This window comes from Pollicipes pollicipes, unplaced genomic scaffold (assembly GCF_011947565.3).
Source record: "Pollicipes pollicipes isolate AB1234 unplaced genomic scaffold, Ppol_2.1 Scaffold_6686;HRSCAF=7923_pilon_pilon_pilon, whole genome shotgun sequence".
Lineage (NCBI taxonomy): Eukaryota > Metazoa > Arthropoda > Thecostraca > Pollicipedomorpha > Pollicipedidae > Pollicipes > Pollicipes pollicipes.
Genome location: NW_023596921.1, coordinates 15751427 through 15771673, shown reverse-complemented (window position 1 = coordinate 15771673; position 20247 = coordinate 15751427). Strand labels below are relative to the sequence as shown.

Here is a 20247-nt window from a genome sequence, read left to right as displayed (position 1 = left end):
AGAAGTGACAACACTAAACAAAACTGGAATGGCCTTGGACTGAACCGCCCGCACCATGCAATTTCAGGTATATACGCCATTTACGGTGAGAATGCTTTTAGCAGCCTTGGCCACCGGTAACACGACCCGAAATCCCTTGCTAACGGATAATCATCTCAGGGGAGAGGATTTCCGCCGGCGCGTGATTCGAATTAGCGGAGCAGCGCGTGAGTGTGTACATGGGCCCGACATTTCAGATCGAGGACGCGTCCCGGTTTAATTCGAATCACAGCTGCCCACGTAAACAGTGTGATAGTGACCAAATCATGTGGGAAACATCAAGGGTGACCTCGGATTTCGCCGGGCACGATGAACATCGGAAACACCGATGACGACGGGGATGAGCTGCGTTGACGCTTGCGGCTCATCCCAGCTTCATTCGTGGGAAAAGATATCATGGTAACCATCCGCTCTCGCACCCCACACCACCCCGCCACCCAGTTTTTGTGCCGGTACGCTCCTCATCTGATTTTCCGGCGACTGCAAGCCTCACCAGCCCCCGGTTTCGGTGCCGCGCTCTACCGGGCGCTGATTGGCTGTTGGCTCGGGCGTATCCGCGGTCACCGGTAGAATGACTCATTCGGCGGGAGCCCTAAAACCGCTTTCTCTACCCGACCGCCAGTTGCGTTCGCTGCTCTTGCCCGGGAGGTTCCAGAGGTCCGGAAGAGGTGAGTTCGCCTTCTGAGATAAGCTCGGTGACAAGACCTTGGTTCCGGTTCGTTAGGAGGCACGCCGTCGAGTCTGTACACGCGACAGGCTCCCCATAAGGTCAACTGTCCTGGCCGTCGCGCGCCCATGGTGGAGTAGAATACTCAGGACACCCGCAGAACCCTTTGCGAAACTGTAATTGGAAAACGAAACTTGTACATTGATGAGTTCGGTGGCGTGCAGATTGAAGGTCGTCGTTCCGTCGGCGGCTGTCGTCGGGCGGGCTTGTTTGACCCGCGGGCGCAGCGGGTTTGTACCGCAAGCGGTCAGCCCGTGCCGGCCCACTGGGCGTGGCACCACCCTAGCGCAAGGGTGCTCCGGGGACCGCAGTGGGAGGTGGTCGCTTGACGAGCGGCGGTTTTGTTGAACGTGCTGATGGACATGTCGTGTCCTCGCCACTCCGCTGTTTGCTATCCTGCGAGGGCCAGACCGGAAGTTCCCCAACGTATACCGATAATAAGCTGATATGTGACGGTGTCTGCAACTGTCGGAAGCTCTCGTCTGATTAGCAGGTCAATGCACGTCGCGTCTTGCGATGTTTGAACCCAGAAACCACCTTTCCTTGGCGAGTGTTTGAGAACAAAATGGAGGATATTTCCGTTAGGGCGTTGTCCAAAGGACGGATTTTGTTCTCACGTTAATAACGAGTACATTCCATGACTTCGTGTATGATACTTCGCTTTCTCAGCCAGTGTTACTGGTCTGATGCTGCCAAAGTGCTGCGCTGGGCGAATTCCGTCGTCTCACTACGAATGCCACGAGATGTCGCAGCGCCAAATGGCCGGACCGATGCAGGGACGCTCGCCCGATATCGACAGCAGATGCGCTGGGCATTGGAGGATGTGCGAATGTGATTTGCTCCGGCTTGCCGCACCACACCAAAGGTTTATGCTTTTTTCCATCATTTGAAGTAGCTGCCCTTGTGCCCCCACCCCTCGCTTCCGCATTGTACATCGAGTGACATCACCGGATGTGCCCCCCCCCCCCCGCCCTTCTTCGAAGCCGCCGCACCCGTCGCAACCTGACGCTCGCGCTGTGGTGTAGCCCTGTCGGCGTGCCGACCCGACATTGCAAGGTCCGGCTGGCGCGCGCCCACGGCCCAGGCGGTCAGCGCTTTGTGACGAGGCCGGGCGCGAGCCGCGGACAAACCCGTTTTTGCATATACGGCCGGCCAGGGGCCGACGCCTCGGCCGTCAGCAGGTGACGGGCACCGGGCCCCCTTGGTCCGCCTTTGTTGCGCCCGCAGCGCGGCCGCGCCCTTCGGCGAAGCTCAGCTGGCGCGGCCACGTGGCCCAGGATCGATGAAGGCGCCGTGACCGGCGGTCGGGAGCGGCAGCCGCCGGTCAACTATCAGCCGGACGCGGACGGGAAGGAAGTGGCTCCGGCCGCGATACCGCCGCCACAGCGGTCGCTAGACTCGGGCCGCCGGGCGCACGCCGTCGCGCGAGCCCCGAGGTCAGTGAAGGTCGCCACGAAAGCTCTTTATGTTTACCGCCGTCTGCGGCGCGCGCCGAGGAAAGGGCGGCGGCGACCAATGAGCGCGAGGGACGCGCCGGCGGACGAAAGTAAAAGGAATGCGGCGCCCGGGTCGCGACCTCGACCGTCGACCTCTGCCCCTGCACCATCCGTCAGCCGCCTTGTCGGCGGAAAAGCAGCCCCATTAGTCGGGTGCTGGCCTGAAGGCCGGTGACGCGTGGAGGGCGCTCTGGCCGGGCGCGCGGACCTGCAGAGCAACAGTTGTCTGGTGTTCAGGGGTTCTTTTCAGTAGGGAAGCCGCTCGCTGTTCCACGGCGTCCTCCGTTGGGCTGGGAATCGGGGTTTCCGCATCAGTGTTGATCTGTTTCCGGTCGATTTTCTGCATTGGGATGTTTTTTATGGCACACAAAGCTAAGTCGCTTCATCCGAACTCGCATATGTGATTCCTTCTTCGCGGAGCGGGAGTGCGCCCAATTTGTGCGGAATCCTGCGAGCTGCCCACGCTAGAAATGCACCCGAATATAACTCCATACATGGAAAAATACCCCTGAGAGTCCGGCTCTCGCCAGGCAGCTGAAGTAAGCCTAGCTTGGCAGGCGTCGTCTGCTGGCTTGACGCCTCGTCACAGATGTGGTCTGGTATGTTTGGTCACATGGCGCGGTAGCTCACTACAGTACCAGCTGCACGTCTGCTGGGTTCGACCACGTTGCGGTGTTAGGTGCGACTTTGTGCTCTCCCCTCGGTTGAGTATGGGTGTCCACGCACTCTGGACAGGATGGGGGGGGGGGGAGTCAATACGGGATGGGACAAGATGGCTCCGGCGTGACCTCACACGCTTTAAGGAGTCTGCCAGACTTTGAAACTGGGGGGAGATCATTGCTGAACTAACTGCGTAGGAAATTGCGGCATGCTATCTTTATACATTTGGCGTCCTTTTTTGCAATATCTTTTTTAACCTTCAATAGTAGCTTTTGCTCAACGTAAAGCCGCACCCATTCACGGTTCACAGTACGGATAAACCGTCCATGATGACTCAGTGCTCGGATCGCCCTCCCTTGATGACTCAGCTCGGATCGCCCGCCCGTGATGACTCAGGGACCGGATCGCCCGCTCGTGGTGACTCAGAGCTCGGATCGCCCGCTCGTGGTGACTCAGGGACCGGATCGCCCGCTCGTGGTGACCCAGAGCTCGGATCGCCCGGCCGTGGTGACCCGGAGCTTGGGTCGCCCGCTCGTGATCGCTCGGAGCTCGGATCGCCCGTCCGCGATGACTCAATGCTCGGATCGCCCGTCCGTGATGACTCACCGCCTAGACAAGGCGGCCATGTCTCCCGAGCTGGGGTGACGCCACCAGGGGCAGCCACCCCACGGCATTTGTCATTCGCAGACATGGCGCCCCTCTTGCAATTTTACGAGGTCCCAAAGGGCCCAGGTAGTCCATGCTATCAGATCAAAAAGAGGGCATTTAAGGTTACAGGAGGTGCTATTTGTCTGACAGCGGCTCTAGATTCCCAACGGCAGGTCCTGCTGGTTGACAGGGAGGCTCAGATGATCCAAAGGAGTCCCCATCAGAAGCCTAGTAGGCCTCGTGAAAAAACAAGTGGAGCCCACTCATCCCAACATAATGTCCCGACAAAAAACAACAAAAAACGGGGGCATGTTCGGTCCAATAGGTGTCGACATTTTTTCGATTTTCGAAAACTGGGTGCAACCTGAGGGAATAAATTTGGATAGGAGACCCTCTCATTTCTCAGTAAGCCCCTATATCTTCTTATCCTACTCGGAAAGGGTCTGTGGCGCTGCCCCCGTTCCCGAGTCGTGGGCCGCGGCCTGCAGCCCCACACCTGTCTGAGCACGCTGGCGGGCGCTGCCCCGTGCAGCACAGACACCGAGATGCGCCAGCTCCCCCGCCGCCGGACGTGCAGGAATGCGCCGCGTTGCCATGGCAGCGGCGACTTGTTGTGGCGGGCGGCTCCTGTCGCGGCGCCGGTGCTGTGCTGTGATTGGTCAACGCGCCGGTCGAGCTGCCGACGGCAGCGGACGGCCGGACCCCGGCCGGGCTGTCGGTGCTGGTCAGCGCTGTGAGTCCGCTGGGGGGAGGGGAGGGGGGGTCGTTGCTGCCGTCGGCCGCGGGCGTGCCGCGTCGCCCCCCCCCCCCCCCCCTGGCAGTAGGGGACCGTCAGTGGTCTGATCGTTTCGTCGCATGGCGCTCGCTTAGTCATACCCGCAGCACGTAGAGGCGGTGACGAACTCGGCGGGAGGTTTTGGCTGCCCTGAACGCTCTGACCGGGGTGCGAGCTGGTGTGGTGCGCTGAGAGGCGCGTCCGGTCCCAGCAGCCGGTCGCGCTTGCGAGCTGGTGCGCCGGCTGCCCCACGCCAGGGGGAGTCCACGGTCATTCTGCAAGGTCTGACGGAAAGCTGTGACCAACGTTTGGGTTCCATGCGCCCCCCCCCCCCCTCCCCCCCTTCCCTATGTATGTCGGAATCGAACTCGACAATTAAGACGATGCGTGTAATGGTGGCCTGTGAACTGTAAATATTTCTGTTTGAGCCCTTCCCCAAGCGCTCTTGGGGAGTGCTGTTCCGGAGAGTACTACCTGGTGAGCGCCGCTGGCCCCAGAGCGGTGCCACTGCGGGCGGTGCTAATGGCCGTGATGGGCCGCCCCACCGAGCCACGGCGTAATGGCCAGCGACCACGCACCCGCTCACGCGCCGCTGCCGCTGCCGTAGCACGCGCGGTAGGCTGGAGGGTGGCGACGGACGGTCGCGGGAATTCAAATTAAAGGGGTTGGTCCACAGAAAGTCGCCTTCCAGTTGAAATGCGTTGAAATGCGTCGCGATGCGTTCTCCTCATTGATATGTTATTGTTTGTGTGGCTGGAGCTCATGTTTAACGCAACAAGTCTGTAGAGTTGTGACCTGAAAGCCTACCGACGACCGCGACCGAGGCCAGTGCGCAGCCGCCTCATTGGCAGTTGTGGCAGTTATCCTGTTCCACAGCGTTTCGGCCGAAGACACGCCACGTGAAGGCGAACATTTGGTTTTGGAAATTTTTAGGCTCGAAATTTGTTTTTGCCATCAGGATTTTCTGGTCATGTCGGGGAAGCTGTCAAATAAAACGGTAGGATTTATCCGCGGCCTGAGAGAGGCCGGTGTGGATGTAGCCGAGTACGCCGGCTCGTGGCCGGCAGTCGCGTGCTCGACCGTGGAGTGCACGAGCGGTGCGGCGCGGCCAACTGCGTCAACAACGCGTCATTCTAGCCCGTGCGAGAGCAACACCCACTGGCTGAGTGTCGCAGCACACGGGCACATGATGCGCACAATCGGCGCGAAAGTAGGCCAGTTGTGACTTGTTTGCGGCAGGCGTCAGCGGCCCGTTGTGTGTGGTGTTTGTTACATGCATGTGGCTTATACGTTGTCCTAAGTGTTGCGTGGTAGATCGCAGCCATTGGTCATCAGTGTCCATCTCCGTAAAAGCGTTATGTGCAACTTGAAAATAGATCAAACCGGCGGCTACGGTACTCTGACGAAAAGCACGGCATCCGATTGTTTACAACAGGCACTCAACTAAACCAAAAGGGTGCGTTATGGGTCCCAAGCAAACACGATAACGTAGCGCTCGCGCCTCCGCCGTGCCGTGGATGCCAGCCCCGCAACTGGAGACGGGGAATGGCACCACCCCGGGTGTGGTTAGCAGTCGTTTTTCCCCGACGGCCTACATCTCGACGTCATCGTCCGCTGCCAGCCAGCGCCGACAATCTCGCGCCCGCGCCGCCCCCCAAAAAATGGCGCAAAAACCGTCAGCTAATCTGCCTCCCGGCGCCGGAACCCACCGGCTTCTCAGCTGCCACGCCGGCGACTGGGGTATATGGTCTGCGGACGTCATACAGCAAGCAAACAGGAGAAGTACTGATAGAGTGTCGGCGCCGATGTTTGACGAGCCGGCCGTGTACGTGTGGCAACACTGTCCGGCGGATGGGCCCGGATTACGCCAGTTTTGCGCGGTGTGGTATTGTTACGGCGAGCTGGTGCCCGAGCTGCGCGTTGCATCAGTGGTGTTTTGAAAGGCCTGCGCGCGGGTTGTGTAATCCATCAGCCTTTTGGACACCCGTTTTCTAAACAGATGCGCGCCGACGCCAGACCGCACAGAGTGTGAAAACAAAGGCGGCGCCATCTTCGCCGCCGCGCAGAACTGCCACTTTTGAGGCCAGTGAGCTCTGGATTTGATGTCAGTCCACTTGTCTTTTGCAGGCTCTAACTGAAGACAATTAAGGTTTTGGTGGCTCAGAATTGAAAAAAAGGTAAATGCTTGATTGATGAACCCCATGACTTAGGAAAAGTTCTGTAACGTTTCGCCTCGGGGCTCCTGACAAAACATCAGGGTGAAGTATCCAACAAACATAGATATGTAATATGTTAGGGAACAACAGCAGGGTCACAAAAAGTTAAACGAGTCTTTAAATCAAGGTTATGTTTTTACTGTGCGTTAAATGAATGGTCAGAGTATGCTCTACTGGGAAAATCGCTCTAGTTTTGTATCGGACTTCTATGCTATGCTTTTTCAATATGTGTGCATGTCGGGACAACGCTAATTGAGAAACTAGGATAGTTGCTTTTGTCGGCAGATTGGATGCGATTTGATCACAGTCCATCTTGGTTTAGATCAACCGTACCGGATAGTGACTTGTTTATCTTGGCTCCTGCTTAGGTTGATATTTTAAACATGTTCGGATATATGGTTGACAATGTGCGAACAAAATTTCGCGTTTGAGGAAGAAACGGCGTCAAAAAAGCATTAAAGGCTACGTGATCCGATTGTTGCGTTTATTAGTGTACTTTTCTCGTCGTTCCCATTTCACTGGGGAGGATAAAGAATTGGGCTTTCACAATTAAATGATTTCTTTTAAAGACCAATTTCTCGCGTGACTCGGCGGGTTTTCGGAAGCCGAAAATGCAACATCGACGCGGGACGCCGCAGTCCGTACGCATTGGTACCCGAACTGAAAGCCTGGGCATTATGACGCCGACCTGCTCCTATTTGTGCTCACTTGCCGGGCACTGGTCACAGATGTGCGCTTTGCTGTCACTGTGTGCGCTTTTTGTGCGTTGTAAACAGATTAACATCCAAGCATCCGGGATGAACTGAAGAGCGGCTCCACAGGAGTTCCGGCCATTGCGCGATGCATCCGTTCATTGCGAGGCGGCCAGAAATACCTGGTGTCACCCGAACCACCATCCCCGCCCGTGGTAACCAGATGAGACCGGATCTAACCGGCGTATTCCGGCTGCCACACCGCCGCCCGCATTGACGCGAGTGACGGCTGATGTCTTGCGGCTGGCATCGGCTCGTGAGGTCGGTGACTGGAACGGAGCGGTGTCCACGCGGCGGGACGTGGCGTCCGTGCGGTCCAGGCCGGACGGCGCCGGTGCGCGCCCGAGCGTCCGCCGCCGGCCGGACGGCGCCGGATGCGGGCGGACTCCTTCCGGAGGTCCGACCGTGGCCGCCGGGCCGCCGCCGCGCGCCGCTACGGTACTAGGCTCACACACCGGAACAACTGGGTCAGGCACCCATCCGCATGGGTCAGACAGTCGGGTCGAAAAAGGTGACCGCAGTCAACCACAGCGCAGCGTGGGTCGGCTGTGAAAAGCGGCGTGGGTGAGGGCGCGCGGGTCAGAACGGGGGCCGCTTGGGTCGGCCGCTGTCGACGGCGCGCCGTTATCGCCGCGCACCGGCCAGTCTCGGCCGGAGGTCCGGGCTCACTCCCACACTGCGCCGGCCGGCCGGGCCAAACCGGCCCGACCGATATGGTCAGCTTCGGCCACCATCTCGGCGGTCGGAGCGGACGGGCCAGCCCGCCCCGCTGAGGGCGGTCGGCCGCGGGCGCCGGCGCTCGCAGGACGCCCCTGTGGTGTCCTCCGGGCAGCGGATGTAACTCCGACCCCTGCAGTGAACCGAGCGGCAAACGGAGACAGTCGGATGCGCTCTGCCACAGAAGTGCCTCCGGGCACCCTGGCCGAGCCGTGATTCACAGGTGTGGCAGCCTCGGCCTGCAGATGTCCTGGCTCAGCTGAGGCCCCGTGCGGACCGCTCCGCTCCTTTTCGGGGCCGAGGCCTTTTTCAGTCATGCCGTGTCGGGTGTTTGCAGCTAGCGTGCGCGCGGCAAGCCAGTGTCCGGCCTGCCTTTGTTTCGATTCGCTCCCGAGAAGCGTTGAGAAATTAGGTCATGCATCAAGATGCTGTGGGTGCAGTCGCAACATCTTAGACAACGCATTTTTGGCATCCTGCAAGGCTCTTCCACTTGCTTTTCGGTCATGTTCTTAAGCTGATAGTTGCAGAATTCGCGAGTTTTATGTTTTCGGCTCTGCTCGTGTGGTTTTGGATTGCCGACATACAAGCACTGGGCCCAGCGCCATATGGACCCCGACTTACGAGGCCTTCCCGGTACGTGACCTCTACCCTCTCCAGCTGCCAATGCTGCTGGCGGGGCTCGCGGCCCCGCAGCTGCCAGTGAGTGGTGCCGGCCGGGCTCTGTGCTCGCAGTGACCAGCGGTGCCGGAGGTGCCGGCTGGGCTTCCGGCCGCTGGCGCCGTCCGCGCGTGACGCTGCACGACGGCGGAGATGCGTGACGGCTGGCCGGCCGTCTCCCGCCGTCGCCGTCACGGGCTGCTGCCGCCTGCAACGGGCGTGCTCGCCCCGGGCGGCGGACGCGGTCGGCGCTCCACCCGTGCGAGCGACGCCGGCGGTTGTCAGCCAGCCGCCGCTGCCGCCGCCACCGCCGCCGCCGCCGCCGCCGCCGCCGCCGCCGCCTTCCGCCCGACCCAGCGTTATGTGAACCGCTCAGACCCAACCGGGGTCTCCCCTCCCGCCGCTTCCCGCTGCTTTCAATTGGGCAGTGACTGGGGTCGTTGGCCTTCGCTCCATAGCAACAGTGGGCCTTCACGCCGGGGAGGGGGTGCGTCAGGCCCGGCGAACCAGCCCAAAATGGGCTGAGGTCTGAGCTACCGGCCTGATGCGACCAGCTGGCCCGGGGAGGAACGACGCTGCGTGCGCACAATGGCTGCTGTGACAGTGACGAAGCCTCCCAATCTGCCACCTGGTGGACATTGTAGAGGACACCTCCAAACTGACAGCTTGGCCAGCATCGGCGTTGGAGCCGTGGAAAGGCAGGTCTTAAGACAGACCGCGCTCCGTTTGATGTCAGGGCACCCCGGCCAGGCCTGCGTGCACGTGCTGGCTTGACTGATCCGGGTCATCTGTAGCAGCCTTCATCCCCCCTTGAGATGACAGGTCGGCGGGCTGAGCGCTTCGGGTTCATCCTCATCGAGTAGTCCATACAGTCCCCAGGTCTGCGGTGGTGAGAGCTCACAGGCGGCAGCATCGAAGCTCATATCGGTGCTGTTTTCGTGCCCGTTGTTGCCAACAACCCTGACCTCCCCGTAATTGGGACGAGAGCAGGCCAGCCGGCGAGAGACAGTGCGTCACGGGGCCCGCACGGATCGTCACGTGACGACCGACTTGTTTCCCCCTCGTTTTCCCCGCCAGTTGGTATTCATGGTTGAATGAAACCATGAATACTGAGCGCAGGCAGGTATGAAGGGGTATGATCGATGGCACTGCGAGAGTTCTGAGACGCGCCGGCGTGAGCAGGGTCGAGTTCAGCGCTCTCCCGCGGCTCTGGTCTGATGCCAGAGTGAGCCAGTGTCGCCCCGTTCCCACGCGGTGGTATCGGCCCCCGCGTGTTGATCGGTATCAGCCTGCTTGCAGTATCGCCCTTATCCGTCGTTTCATGGGCGCTGAAGATGCTGAGCAGGCGATGCTTCCTAAATTTGTGATCAACAGTACCCACTGTTTCTGCCGTCTTCCATTTTTGTCGACTATAGGCATGCGTAGCGTCTTCATTGCCGTCCCTCTGTTATCTTTCTCCTATATCCCTTTATTTTATTTTCCTCTTTTATCCCTCTGCTTTTCTCCTCCCATGCTATCGCTCCCTACTCCGTCTCGCCCATCGTCGCCGCGCTCTACTCGCCTTGCCGCCCGTCCTCTGTCTTCCGGCGCCTCCCGTTCTCTGTCGGCCAGCGCCTCCTGCACTCTGTCGGCCAGCGCCTCCCGTTCTCTGTCGGGCAACGCCTCTTGCACTCTGTCGGCCAGCGCCTCCCGTTCTCTATCGGGCAGCGCCGGCCGTGCTCTGTCTGCCGGCGCCTCCCGTTCTCTGTCAGGCGGCGCCGCCCGTCCCCGGTCGGCCGGCGCCGTCCATCTGCTGTCGGCCGGCGCCGGCGCGCGCCTCGCCGACAGCCAGCTCAGCCGGCTCGCCGGCGGCGAGGGAGTGACGCCGGCGACAGCTGCCGAACCGGCCGCGGTCGCAGGCGTCAGCTGCAGCTGCCGGCAGACGCAGACGACCGCCTCCAGCGGGCAGACGACGGCAGGCTCGGCTCGTGCCCGGCAGAAGGCATGTGGCGTCGCGCCCAGACCCAAAGAAACGCTGATGTGCGGAACGGAGCTGCTGCTAAACGGGGTCTGGGGCGCTGCTGATGACAGCCGCTGACGGGCGGCGCGTATTAATGATGGCGCCAAACTGCGACTGTCAGGCGGTGTTCGGGCGCCAGGTGTCCGGGCGCCAGCGGCGGTTCGCTTCCCGCCCCGTCGTGGCGCGTGTCTACCGTGGATGGACGGACCTCCGTAGTGACTCATGGCACGCGGCGAACACCGCCCAAAATGCTGGCATCCGCCGGCCGTAAAAGGCAGCCGATCGGGTCCTGCTCCGTCGGTCCCGTACGATATCTCCAATTACGGCGGCGCCCGGCGCTGGCCGTCTGGGCGTACGCCAGCGGCCCTGGGCTTCCGTGCGGGGCGGGGCGGGACCGCCACGTGAGGCGTCCCGAGGGGTCCCGCCACGTCACACGAGTGGCTCGGCGAGCGGGCCGAGGCGGAGCTGGTGGGCGACGTGCCCACGGGACAACACGCGGGGCCAGATCGGGCACAAAAACGGACACCGGCCGGCGCGCCGCCCGCTCCATTGTGCTGCGGCCGGCGCCAGGCCGCCGGGCGTGCTGGGTGAGGCCGCCGCGGCGTCTCCCGCCGCGGCCGAGCGCCACAGCCGCCGCGCCGTAGTCGGCTGGCGGCTCACGGCGCCCGCGCTGACTTCCGGCCGAGCCCTTTCCGACTGACGGCGGTAAGCGGCCCGGCCGAACATGGCAACCGAGCCCGATATAGTGGCACGGCCTGATATGGTGGCCGAGCCTAAAATGGTAGCCGGGCTGGAGATAGCAGCGCGGCCCGAAACGACAACCGGGCCTGATGTGGTAAGCAGGCTCGGCTTGCTGGCCCTGATACAGCAGCTACCGCAGCATGGCGGCCGGGGTTGATACGCAGTCTTTTGTGATGTGGGATCCTCACCAGTTACAGACGTCAGGCATGATGACGTCACCAGGTCTGATGTCGAGGCTTCTGACGTGGAAGCCGGGCATGATATGATGACCGTCAGGTCCCGACGTGGGTGCAAACCTGAAAATCGTTTTTCATTGTCGGATGCTGCCTTCTAGCGTATGACGTCACAAGTACCGTCGTCAGGCGTGCTAACGGGCGTATCACACGCGTGTCTGTTTAGACGCAGTCAGGGATCATCCACGCCGTAGCTATCTGTGACGACGTAAGCAGCATCTTGGGGAGGGCGCCTGCTGGCGCAGACCGCTCCCCGGGCAGGGCGACCGGACCAGACCTTGTATGGTGGCCGGACCTTGCTCGTGCGCCGCCGCTGCGCACCAGCTCGGCGTGCAAAGGCCCCCACGGCGCAGTTTTTGTGCCCGTGCGGCCCGCGCTGGGAGGGGAGGGGAGGGACGGCGGTGACCGCCGATCAGCCGTGGTGGGAGATCTTGCGGGAGTGGCGCCCTGCCGAACGTGCTCGGCATACACGCTGGACTTGGGACCGGAGCGGGCCGGCCGACCGTAGTGGGGCCCGAGGTCCGGGAGAGGGAGAGGTCTGTAGACGCCGCTGAGGGAGGGAGAGGTCTGTAGACGCCGCCGAGGAAGGGAGAGGTCTGGAGACGCCGCCGAGGGAGGGAGAGGTCTGGAGGCGCCGCCGAGGGAGGGAGAGGTCTGGAGACGCCGCCGGGGGAGGGAGAGGTCTGGAGACGCCGCCGGGAGAGGGAGAGGCCTGTAGGCGCCGCTGGGAGAGGGAGAGGCCTGTAGACGCCGCTGGGAGAGGGAGAGGTCTGTAGACACCGCTGGGAGAGGGAGGGGTCTGCAGACGCCGCCGAGGGAGGGAGAGGCCTGTAGACGCCGCCGAGGGAGGGAGAGGTCTGGAGACGCCGCCGGGAGAGAGAGAGAGGCCTGTAGACGCCGCTGGGAGAGGGAGAGGTCCGTAGACGCCACGGGGGAGGGAGAGGTCTGAAGACGTCGCCTCGGTGTACATACCGCTTCCATCTCGGTGCACTTGACGGGGCAGGCGGGTGGTAACGCGGTGGTACGACGATAAACGATAACAGAACAGCCGCATCCCCACTATCATCGGTTGCCTTCTGGCTGCTGCAGCTTGCGGGTAGCTTGGACTAAGCGGCCAGCGGCAACGGGCTTCGTAATGTCACAGCGGTTCCCGTCCCTCGGTCCAGCCAGCCACGGTGCTGTCCGTGTCCCGTAACGGTTTGTGACACTAATAACTTAACCGTTTCACGTGTCGTAAAATGGTGGCTAGGCCGGTGGCACGGCGGGTGGAATCGTGTATTTTCGCCCCCAGCGGCCAAGCGAAATCCCTGGACAGCGTAAATGCCTCGACCGAATAGCGTGAAGCGACTCTCGTCAGGCAATGCGCCCCATTATAGACTACTCATGAGAACCGCGGCGGCCTGGGTTCAGCGGCCCACCGCGAGACGCCCGCTTCTCCAGAGGTTTCGGTGAACGCCTGGCGGTCGGTTCAGGTCAAACTCCGCCGTGAGATTCGTTGGCCATATGGCGCGGATGTAAGTCAGGGGCTGACAACCATTCTGGGACGCCCTGTGCAAGGCTGTTCTAATCCCTTAAGATGGGCTCGGTTGCGTCTGAGTTTGTCCACGTCACACGTTGGATGGTTTGTTCAGCCGCCGGCGCAAAATGCAGCGTAGCTATCCTGGCCTTGGCTGTTGACCGATCGAACCATTTCGGGGTGCATGGCCTTGCACCTGGCGCCGGCTCGCTCCGTCATCGGCCCGCTCCGCCGCCGCCCCACCGCGCCTCTCACCCCTCCAGTCTGTCTCCACCCCCGCCCCGCCAGACGCCCCGTTCGCGGCGCGTCTGTCGCGATTGGCGGCGAGCGCTGCGCCCCGCCGAGTCGATGACCTGCGGCGGCGGCGCGGCGCGGTCAGACGACAGCTGGCATCAGCTGATCTCCGCCGCGGTGAGACGGGCCCGGCGCGGGCGGCGGCGGCGGCGGCGGCGACAGATGGGCGCCGATCAGGCCCGCACAATGGGGGCCGCGCGGTTTTTGTCACCGCTTGGAGGTGGCGGGACCGGCACGTTGTGCAGCCTGTTTCAGGGCTCACGGCTGGAGACAGGGGAACGCGTGCTCGCGGTGGCGTGGAGTGATCCGCTGTGTGTAGTCCCAGCGTGATTTAATACAGTCATGGGGAATTGTGTCTGTGCTTGCCCTTTGTGTATGCGTTTTGAGGTTCTTCCCCGAAACGGTTTCTTGGTTAATGCACAATTATTGGCTTTTCAAATCAGCCTCCAGTAGTTAATGTTGTTGTTTTATTTTGCCCCACCTTTGACATGACTCTGCAGGGGCAACCAACGAAAGAAAAATAAGCAACTGCCCATCAAAAGCGAAATTACGACAACTAGGGCTCGAACCACATGACCTTCGAGTGCGTGTTAACTACGTGCATGATCTCGCAATTTGCGTTTGGTCGGTTGTGTGGGAGTGCGGACCCCCGGTCGGCCCCAGCTCCAGCCGTGCCGAACGTCGCCCCTCGTTCCCAGTGCCTTTCTTACCGCCATCCCTCCCCGTGCCCCCATTACTGCCGCCTCTCCGGCTGCCTCACTCACCGCCACCCCTTCCGGCGCCGCCCTTACTGCCGCCTCTCCGGCTGCCCCACTCACCGCCACCCCTTCCGGCGCCGCCCTTACTGCCGCCTCTCCGGCTGCCTCGCTCACCGCCGCCCCTCACGGCGCCTCCCTCACCGCCGCCGATCTGTTCCAGAACTGTCCAAGATGGCCGCGCCTACCAGCCCCACCCTGAAGGACCTGCCGAAGGTGGCGCCCGACGTCAAGTCTGAGCTGGAGGGCTTCACGCCCGACAAGCTGAAGCACACCGAGACGCAGGAGAAGGTGGTGCTGCCCACCAAAGAGGGTAAGACGGCCGCCGCGGTCGGGTCCTGTGAGGAGTGCGGCTGCGTTTTCTCGCCGCCAGTCCCGGACCCGCAGGCCCGAGAGCTGCGTGGCAGCGGCTTTTTGCTGGTTGCGGCGGAGGCGCGCTGCAAGTCCCCGCACCCCTGCCAGTGCACGGCTTTGCAGGATGCCGTGCGGCGCACGCTGCTGTCGACACGGCCGCAGTCGGCTGAGCGCCAGAGCGTTTTTGTCCCCTTCCAAATGTGGGTAGTCGCAAAACACCGGCTAAAAAGCATCGACGCCTCCGGGGCGATTGGTTTTAAGCGGCGCACAAAAACGCGTCGACCGAGGGGATTAATAATGTAGTGTGCCGGCGCCACCTGTGCCCCGCTGGACTTGCATGACGGTAGCGTCACGTTATGTTCTGCCCCGAGTCATTCCCAGCGCACGCGCCGCGCCCGCCGAGTGACGTACCGTGATTGGAGCTCCGTTCCCGAGCTTGTTTCGGGTGTCGGCGGCACGGCCGGTCGGGCCGCTGCGCAGTTGACGCCGAGCGGACGGCGGCTGGTGTCCCGCCGGACCGGCCGGCGGCCTTGAACTCCCCGCTGTCGTGTGGGGCGGCGGGGGCCGCGCTACGGGTCAGCCGCCGCGGGGCGGGGCTGCGCTCCTTCGGGTCGGCCGGCGGACCCGTGCCATTTCGATGCAGCAGCACGCCGTGTAGTCGATCTCTCTGTCTCTCTCTGTCTCTCTCCCGCTCTGGGCTGTAGTGTATGCCAAACGGCGCGCCTGCTTCCCCTGCACTTCTCGCCTGTGCGAGGCGGTCGGACGCCCCACGGTCGTCTTCGCCTGAACTGATGGGCCGCTGTCGTGGCCGCCTGCTCTGCCTGGCTAGCTTGAGCAGTCGTGCCGTGCATGCGGGACGCTGGTGGCGTGGCGGTGCCGGATGGGCCCCGGTGACCGTCCTGTGCGCATGTTCTGCAGACGTGCAGCAGGAGAAGACGCATAACGCGTTGCTGCAGGGCGTCGAGGGCTTCGACGCCGACCAGCTCAAGAAGACGGAGACGCAGGAGAAGAACCGGCTGCCGTCGCCCGACGGTAAACGGGGGCCGAGCGACGGGCGCTAACCGAGTGGAGTGCGCTAACACGAGAGAGCGTGGTGGTGCGCGGCCGCGGACAGGCCGGCCAGCCGACCCGTGCGCGTCTGCTCTGCGCCGAGCTGACACGCGCGAGAGACATAGGAGGGTCGCTGACCGACCGGCACACCGGCGGAGTCGAGTGGCCGGTTTTGTCGCTCTAGACGCTAAGAAAGCAGTTAAGTTCTGCTTCCTAACACGCTTGGTCGTGCAGTCACATAGAACGCTCCTGAGGCGTCAGCATGGTGCTATAGTTTCCAATCCCGGTACGGACTGCAGTTACACTTGTACCCGGTGGAATTTGTTAAGCTTGTTTGCGGTTGAGTAGGCCTTTCATTGAGCCCAGCGAATTAACCGTAAGCGCATGCAATCATTATCGTATCGCCATTTATAGATATGTGCGACGTCATGAAAACCGACGCCATTTCACCGTGCAGGTCATTTCCAAATTGATGACGGGCTGAATTTATTCAAATTATTTGTGATAACACAATTTGACAAGCGAGAAACTCGACAGTCCGCCCCACTGGCACGTGCAGCTTGCGACGCGGCGCCCGGGTGACGTGGCCAGCGGAGGCGGCGGACGGGCGCTGTTCTGCCCGTGCCGGTGGGGCGGCTCGGCGCCGGCTGGCGGCGGTCTAACGGCGCGCGGCTCCCTGTAATTTAGATAACAACAGGCGTGGGTGGGGCTTCCGGGAGCGGGACCCGATCAGCTCGACAGTCCGTGGAGCGCGGCTGTTGACACGGCGGATAATCGCCGATACGACTCCACCGCCGCCAGGGGCGTGATCTGACCTACCACGAGCGACTCCCGACGACTCCACCGCCGCCAGGGGCGTGATCTGACCTACCACAAGCGACTCCCGACGACTCCACCGCCGCCACGGGCGTGATCTGACCTACCACGAGTGGCTCCCAGCGACTCCACCGCCGCCACGGGCTCACGGGTGTAATCTGACCCACCACCAGTGACTCCCGGCGACTCCACCGCCGCCAGGGGCGTGATCTGACCTACCACGATTGACTCCCGACGACTCCTCCGCCGCCACGGGCTCACGGGCGTAATGTGACCCACCACGAGGGACTTCCAGCGACTCCACCGTGGGTTGGTTCGCTGGGACGTGTGCTACCGCTGACTCAGAGGCATGGTCGGACTTTCGCCCGCGATGACTCATGGCAAGTCCCACCGTCTTGAACGGTCCCGGGACGCGCCGCACTGCAGCGCTCAGCGCTGTTGCTCCACAGGTGCTTACACCGGTGTGAACCAGTTATACGGCGCGCGCGCGCACGCGGCTAGGTCGCTGCTACCTGTATGATAAGCTTCCTGTAACTCGGCGCAGGCACATCCTGAGAGGATGGCTTTATCCTCCTCGAAGCGGCGACTTCAGGATGAAGTACAGTTAATTATTTCTTGAAATCAGTCTGCGGACGATAGGACTCCCACTCACCACACTACAGTGTGACGTCATGGAGTTGGTTTGCAGCCAGCTTGTGTTGACTTCGGTGGCGCGATTCTTGACAGCGTCTCAGGTACGCTGGCCCATCTGCCGCCGGTTGAGCCGGTCCCCAGTAATCGTCGTTGGGGTACGAGGTCATGTCTGAATATGACGTCCCAGTTCCTTGAACACGCTCAAATGGAAAAAGTCGTCGCATTCAGGATCTCCGGTATCAAATTAAAGCTTTGTCTCCGGAGCAGTGGTGCTCTGATCCGCTAAACCCGTGAATGCCTGGGACTGCGGGTATTTTTCACTGACATGCAGCGAGCAAAGCTCATTTCCCAGGCGTGAGGAAAACCTAGGCCGAAAACCTAGTTTAATTGGTTGAAATCGACGTTTCGTTTGCATATGGGCCCAGATCTCGGTCTCGTTGCGGACGATGCCATTTTGTGCCATCAGACCATGCAAACGGTGCATGTTGTATAAATGCCGTACTTTCACCTCATACCATCAGTCCAGAATATGGTATGGTTCGAAATTTACAATCTGGTTTGTGATGTCGTCAGCTTAGAATGTGTGATAGGCTCATGATGGAGACGAGAACAGTTTTTCAGACAAGCTTGCTGGATTTGTTTCAAAACACGCCATTTCGTTTCCTGCTAAGCATTGAGACTTTCGGTGATCAAGCGTTTAACGTATGTTGTACTGACTTATGTGTCTTGTGCAGACCAGACATTTGTTTGGGCTTGAACTGTACCATTTGCCATTCGACTATTTACGCTTACCCAAACGTGGTTGGGTGTCAATGGGCTACGCGGCAACACCACTTGACCCCTGGGTTGTTCGGCGTTTGTGTGTGCATGAGATTCTAGGCTGTTTTTGCTATCCGCCTGTTTATTTCCTTGACTCGCTTATGCCTACCCTCGTTTTCAACGTGGGCCTTCCCCACTTCCCTAACTGATGCGAGCCTTCAGTGGCTGCAAGCTTCTGGCTTAGACGAAGCTCGGTGCGGAGACGGCTGTCGCCGTGCTGCCGCTGGTGGGACGGTGTCGGCGCTCCGCCGTACGGCGCACTGCCGCAGAGCTTCGAGGCTTACCGCTTACTTTGCATGGCTTCTGTTTCGCTCAGACTTGCAGCAGGAGAAGACGCACCAGAATCTGCTGTCTGGAGTCGAGACCTTTGACAAGGACTCCATGAAGAACGTAACTCCCGCGGAAAAAACGCACCTTCCCAGCACCGAAGGTACTCGGCGGCCGGGCGCCGGTCTGTGCTGCCACCTACAGGCGGCCAATGCTCCGAGTCTGGACACAGGCCGGAAGTACACGTGCTGCCCTCTGTCGTATGTGGCGGTCCGTCGACCTCCCCGTGCCTCGTACAAGCGCGTGCAGTGCTTGTACAAAGACTGATGTGATGGATAGTTTTTTGTCACGTTGTGTGAACGCTGCGCAGCATGCTGATGACCTTGTGATGCTCATGCAGGGTAGACTTTTGGCTGGTGCGCGTGGCGTGTGGGTATGGGTGGGTGAGCTGGTCTGTGTGGTGTGTGGGTATGAGCAGGTGGGCTGACGCCTGCGTGTGTGTGTGGCCAGTTTGATGTCATCTTGTGTCTGCCTTCATTTGAAGCAACTGCTCCTTCATCTTTAAAGTCGCACCGCCTCGTCCAGCTGTGATGACTGTAATACATCTCTTCCTTCCATATCTCCGTCCTTGCTCGCTAAGCCTCATTGCGTTATTCGGTGCGTTTCAGAGATTCAGCAGGAGAAGACGATGCAGACGCATTTGGACGGCATCGAGAAGTTCGACGCCAACAAGCTGAAACACACCGACACCGTGGAGAAAAACCCCCTCCCTACGGCTGACGGTGCGTCTGCGGGTGCGGTGTTCGCAGGCTGTGTTGGCAGGAGCCCGGAGTCGTTTCAGGCCCAATGACGCGGTCTCAAGGGCATCATAAGCCTGCGACTTTGCGGTTCTGATCGGTTGACCGTAATCATGAAACGTTTTGTAGTCGGATTTGCGGGTATTCCAGCCATACCGCGCGTCAGAATGCCGCTAGTCCGCGGCATACCTACGAAGAATGCCGTTAGCCGCGGTGCGACTCCGAGGAATGTCGCTAGCCCGCCAGCTCCGGATCATGCCGAACATGCCTCAACTCACGGCTAACAGCTTGGTTACGATGCTTTCGCTCGGGTATTGTTGGAAGGTCCTCGGCATTGTTCAATCGCCGCTCCCAGCGGAAATCACAGCCTCCCTTCAGTGTCTGCGGCAGGAGACTTCGAAGCACCGTGAGAGCCTTTGTACTTCGAGTGCTGTATCATGGGTTCGATGCTCACCACGGGCGGCACTTTGGTTCTCCACACGATATTGTGCGCACAGCACACGAGATTGTGATGCATAGCGGTTCTGCTTGTTTGAAAAAGTCCGATGACAGTCTAGGTATGATGTGCATGATATGCATCAGAACCTGGAGCTGGCGCCTTCTGTTGCAGACATCAAGACGGAGAAGTCTGCGTAATCAGCGTGCTCGCCGCGCCTGCCATTATTGCTGCGGCCCGACGGCGAGACCACGCCCCGCGACCGATTGGCTGCCCCGCGCCGATGCCGGGCCCCGCGGCACCCGGGCGGGTCCGTCCTGCCCGCTTCCGCGCGCAGAACTGAACGGTGCTGATATCGTCTCGCCGGGCGCGCGCTTCTGAGTAACACGTGTCCTTATTCTAATAGTTTCTCGTGGTACGGCCTAGGCGTGTTTATCGTTTTCTTTGCCGATGGAGCGGTAATCAAATGTGAATTTTTTTAGCATTTAGTCGATGAGTACCGGTTTATTGCCGTTCGATTTTCCCTTGTATCTTGATATAGGACGCCGTGAGCTGCTTTCGACTTGAAGTAAGCCGTCGCGAAATAAATTTTGTATTAAATGCAAAGATGTGTGAACATGTACTCCTTTCGTCGCAGACCACGGCTGCAAGTGACAGCGCATTCTTCACGGAAAGCAGAAAAATTTTCACGCCGTGACCCTAGCCCTCATGTGACACGCATTGGACACCTACAAAATATGTGTCTCGTATGTTGTGGTCGGCTTTTTGAAGTTAAAGTGATCGAAAAGTAGCTAAAATAATTCCGTTTGAAACAGCGGCGTTCTTGGTATATGACGTCACACAGAAAAGG

General features: G+C 60.6%; 1 protein-coding gene across 2 annotated transcripts; it reads left to right on the top strand.

The window, feature by feature from the left end:
• The first annotated feature begins 626 nt into the window (after positions 1 to 626).
• Positions 627 to 20013, top strand: cib (thymosin beta cib). 2 transcript variants are annotated; one of them, XM_037230545.1, is made up of 6 exons: positions 627 to 707; positions 14389 to 14538; positions 15498 to 15611; positions 18214 to 18327; positions 18833 to 18946; positions 19572 to 20013. In XM_037230545.1, exons 2-6 carry the CDS (start codon positions 14400 to 14402, stop codon positions 19595 to 19597), a joined length of 507 nt encoding a protein of 168 aa, XP_037086440.1. In that variant the 5' UTR covers positions 627 to 707; positions 14389 to 14399; the 3' UTR covers positions 19598 to 20013. The 2 variants fall into 2 exon arrangements, with proteins under 2 accessions (XP_037086440.1, XP_037086441.1); XM_037230546.1 differs by lacking the exon at positions 18214 to 18327.
• The last annotated feature ends 234 nt before the right edge of the window (positions 20014 to 20247 follow it).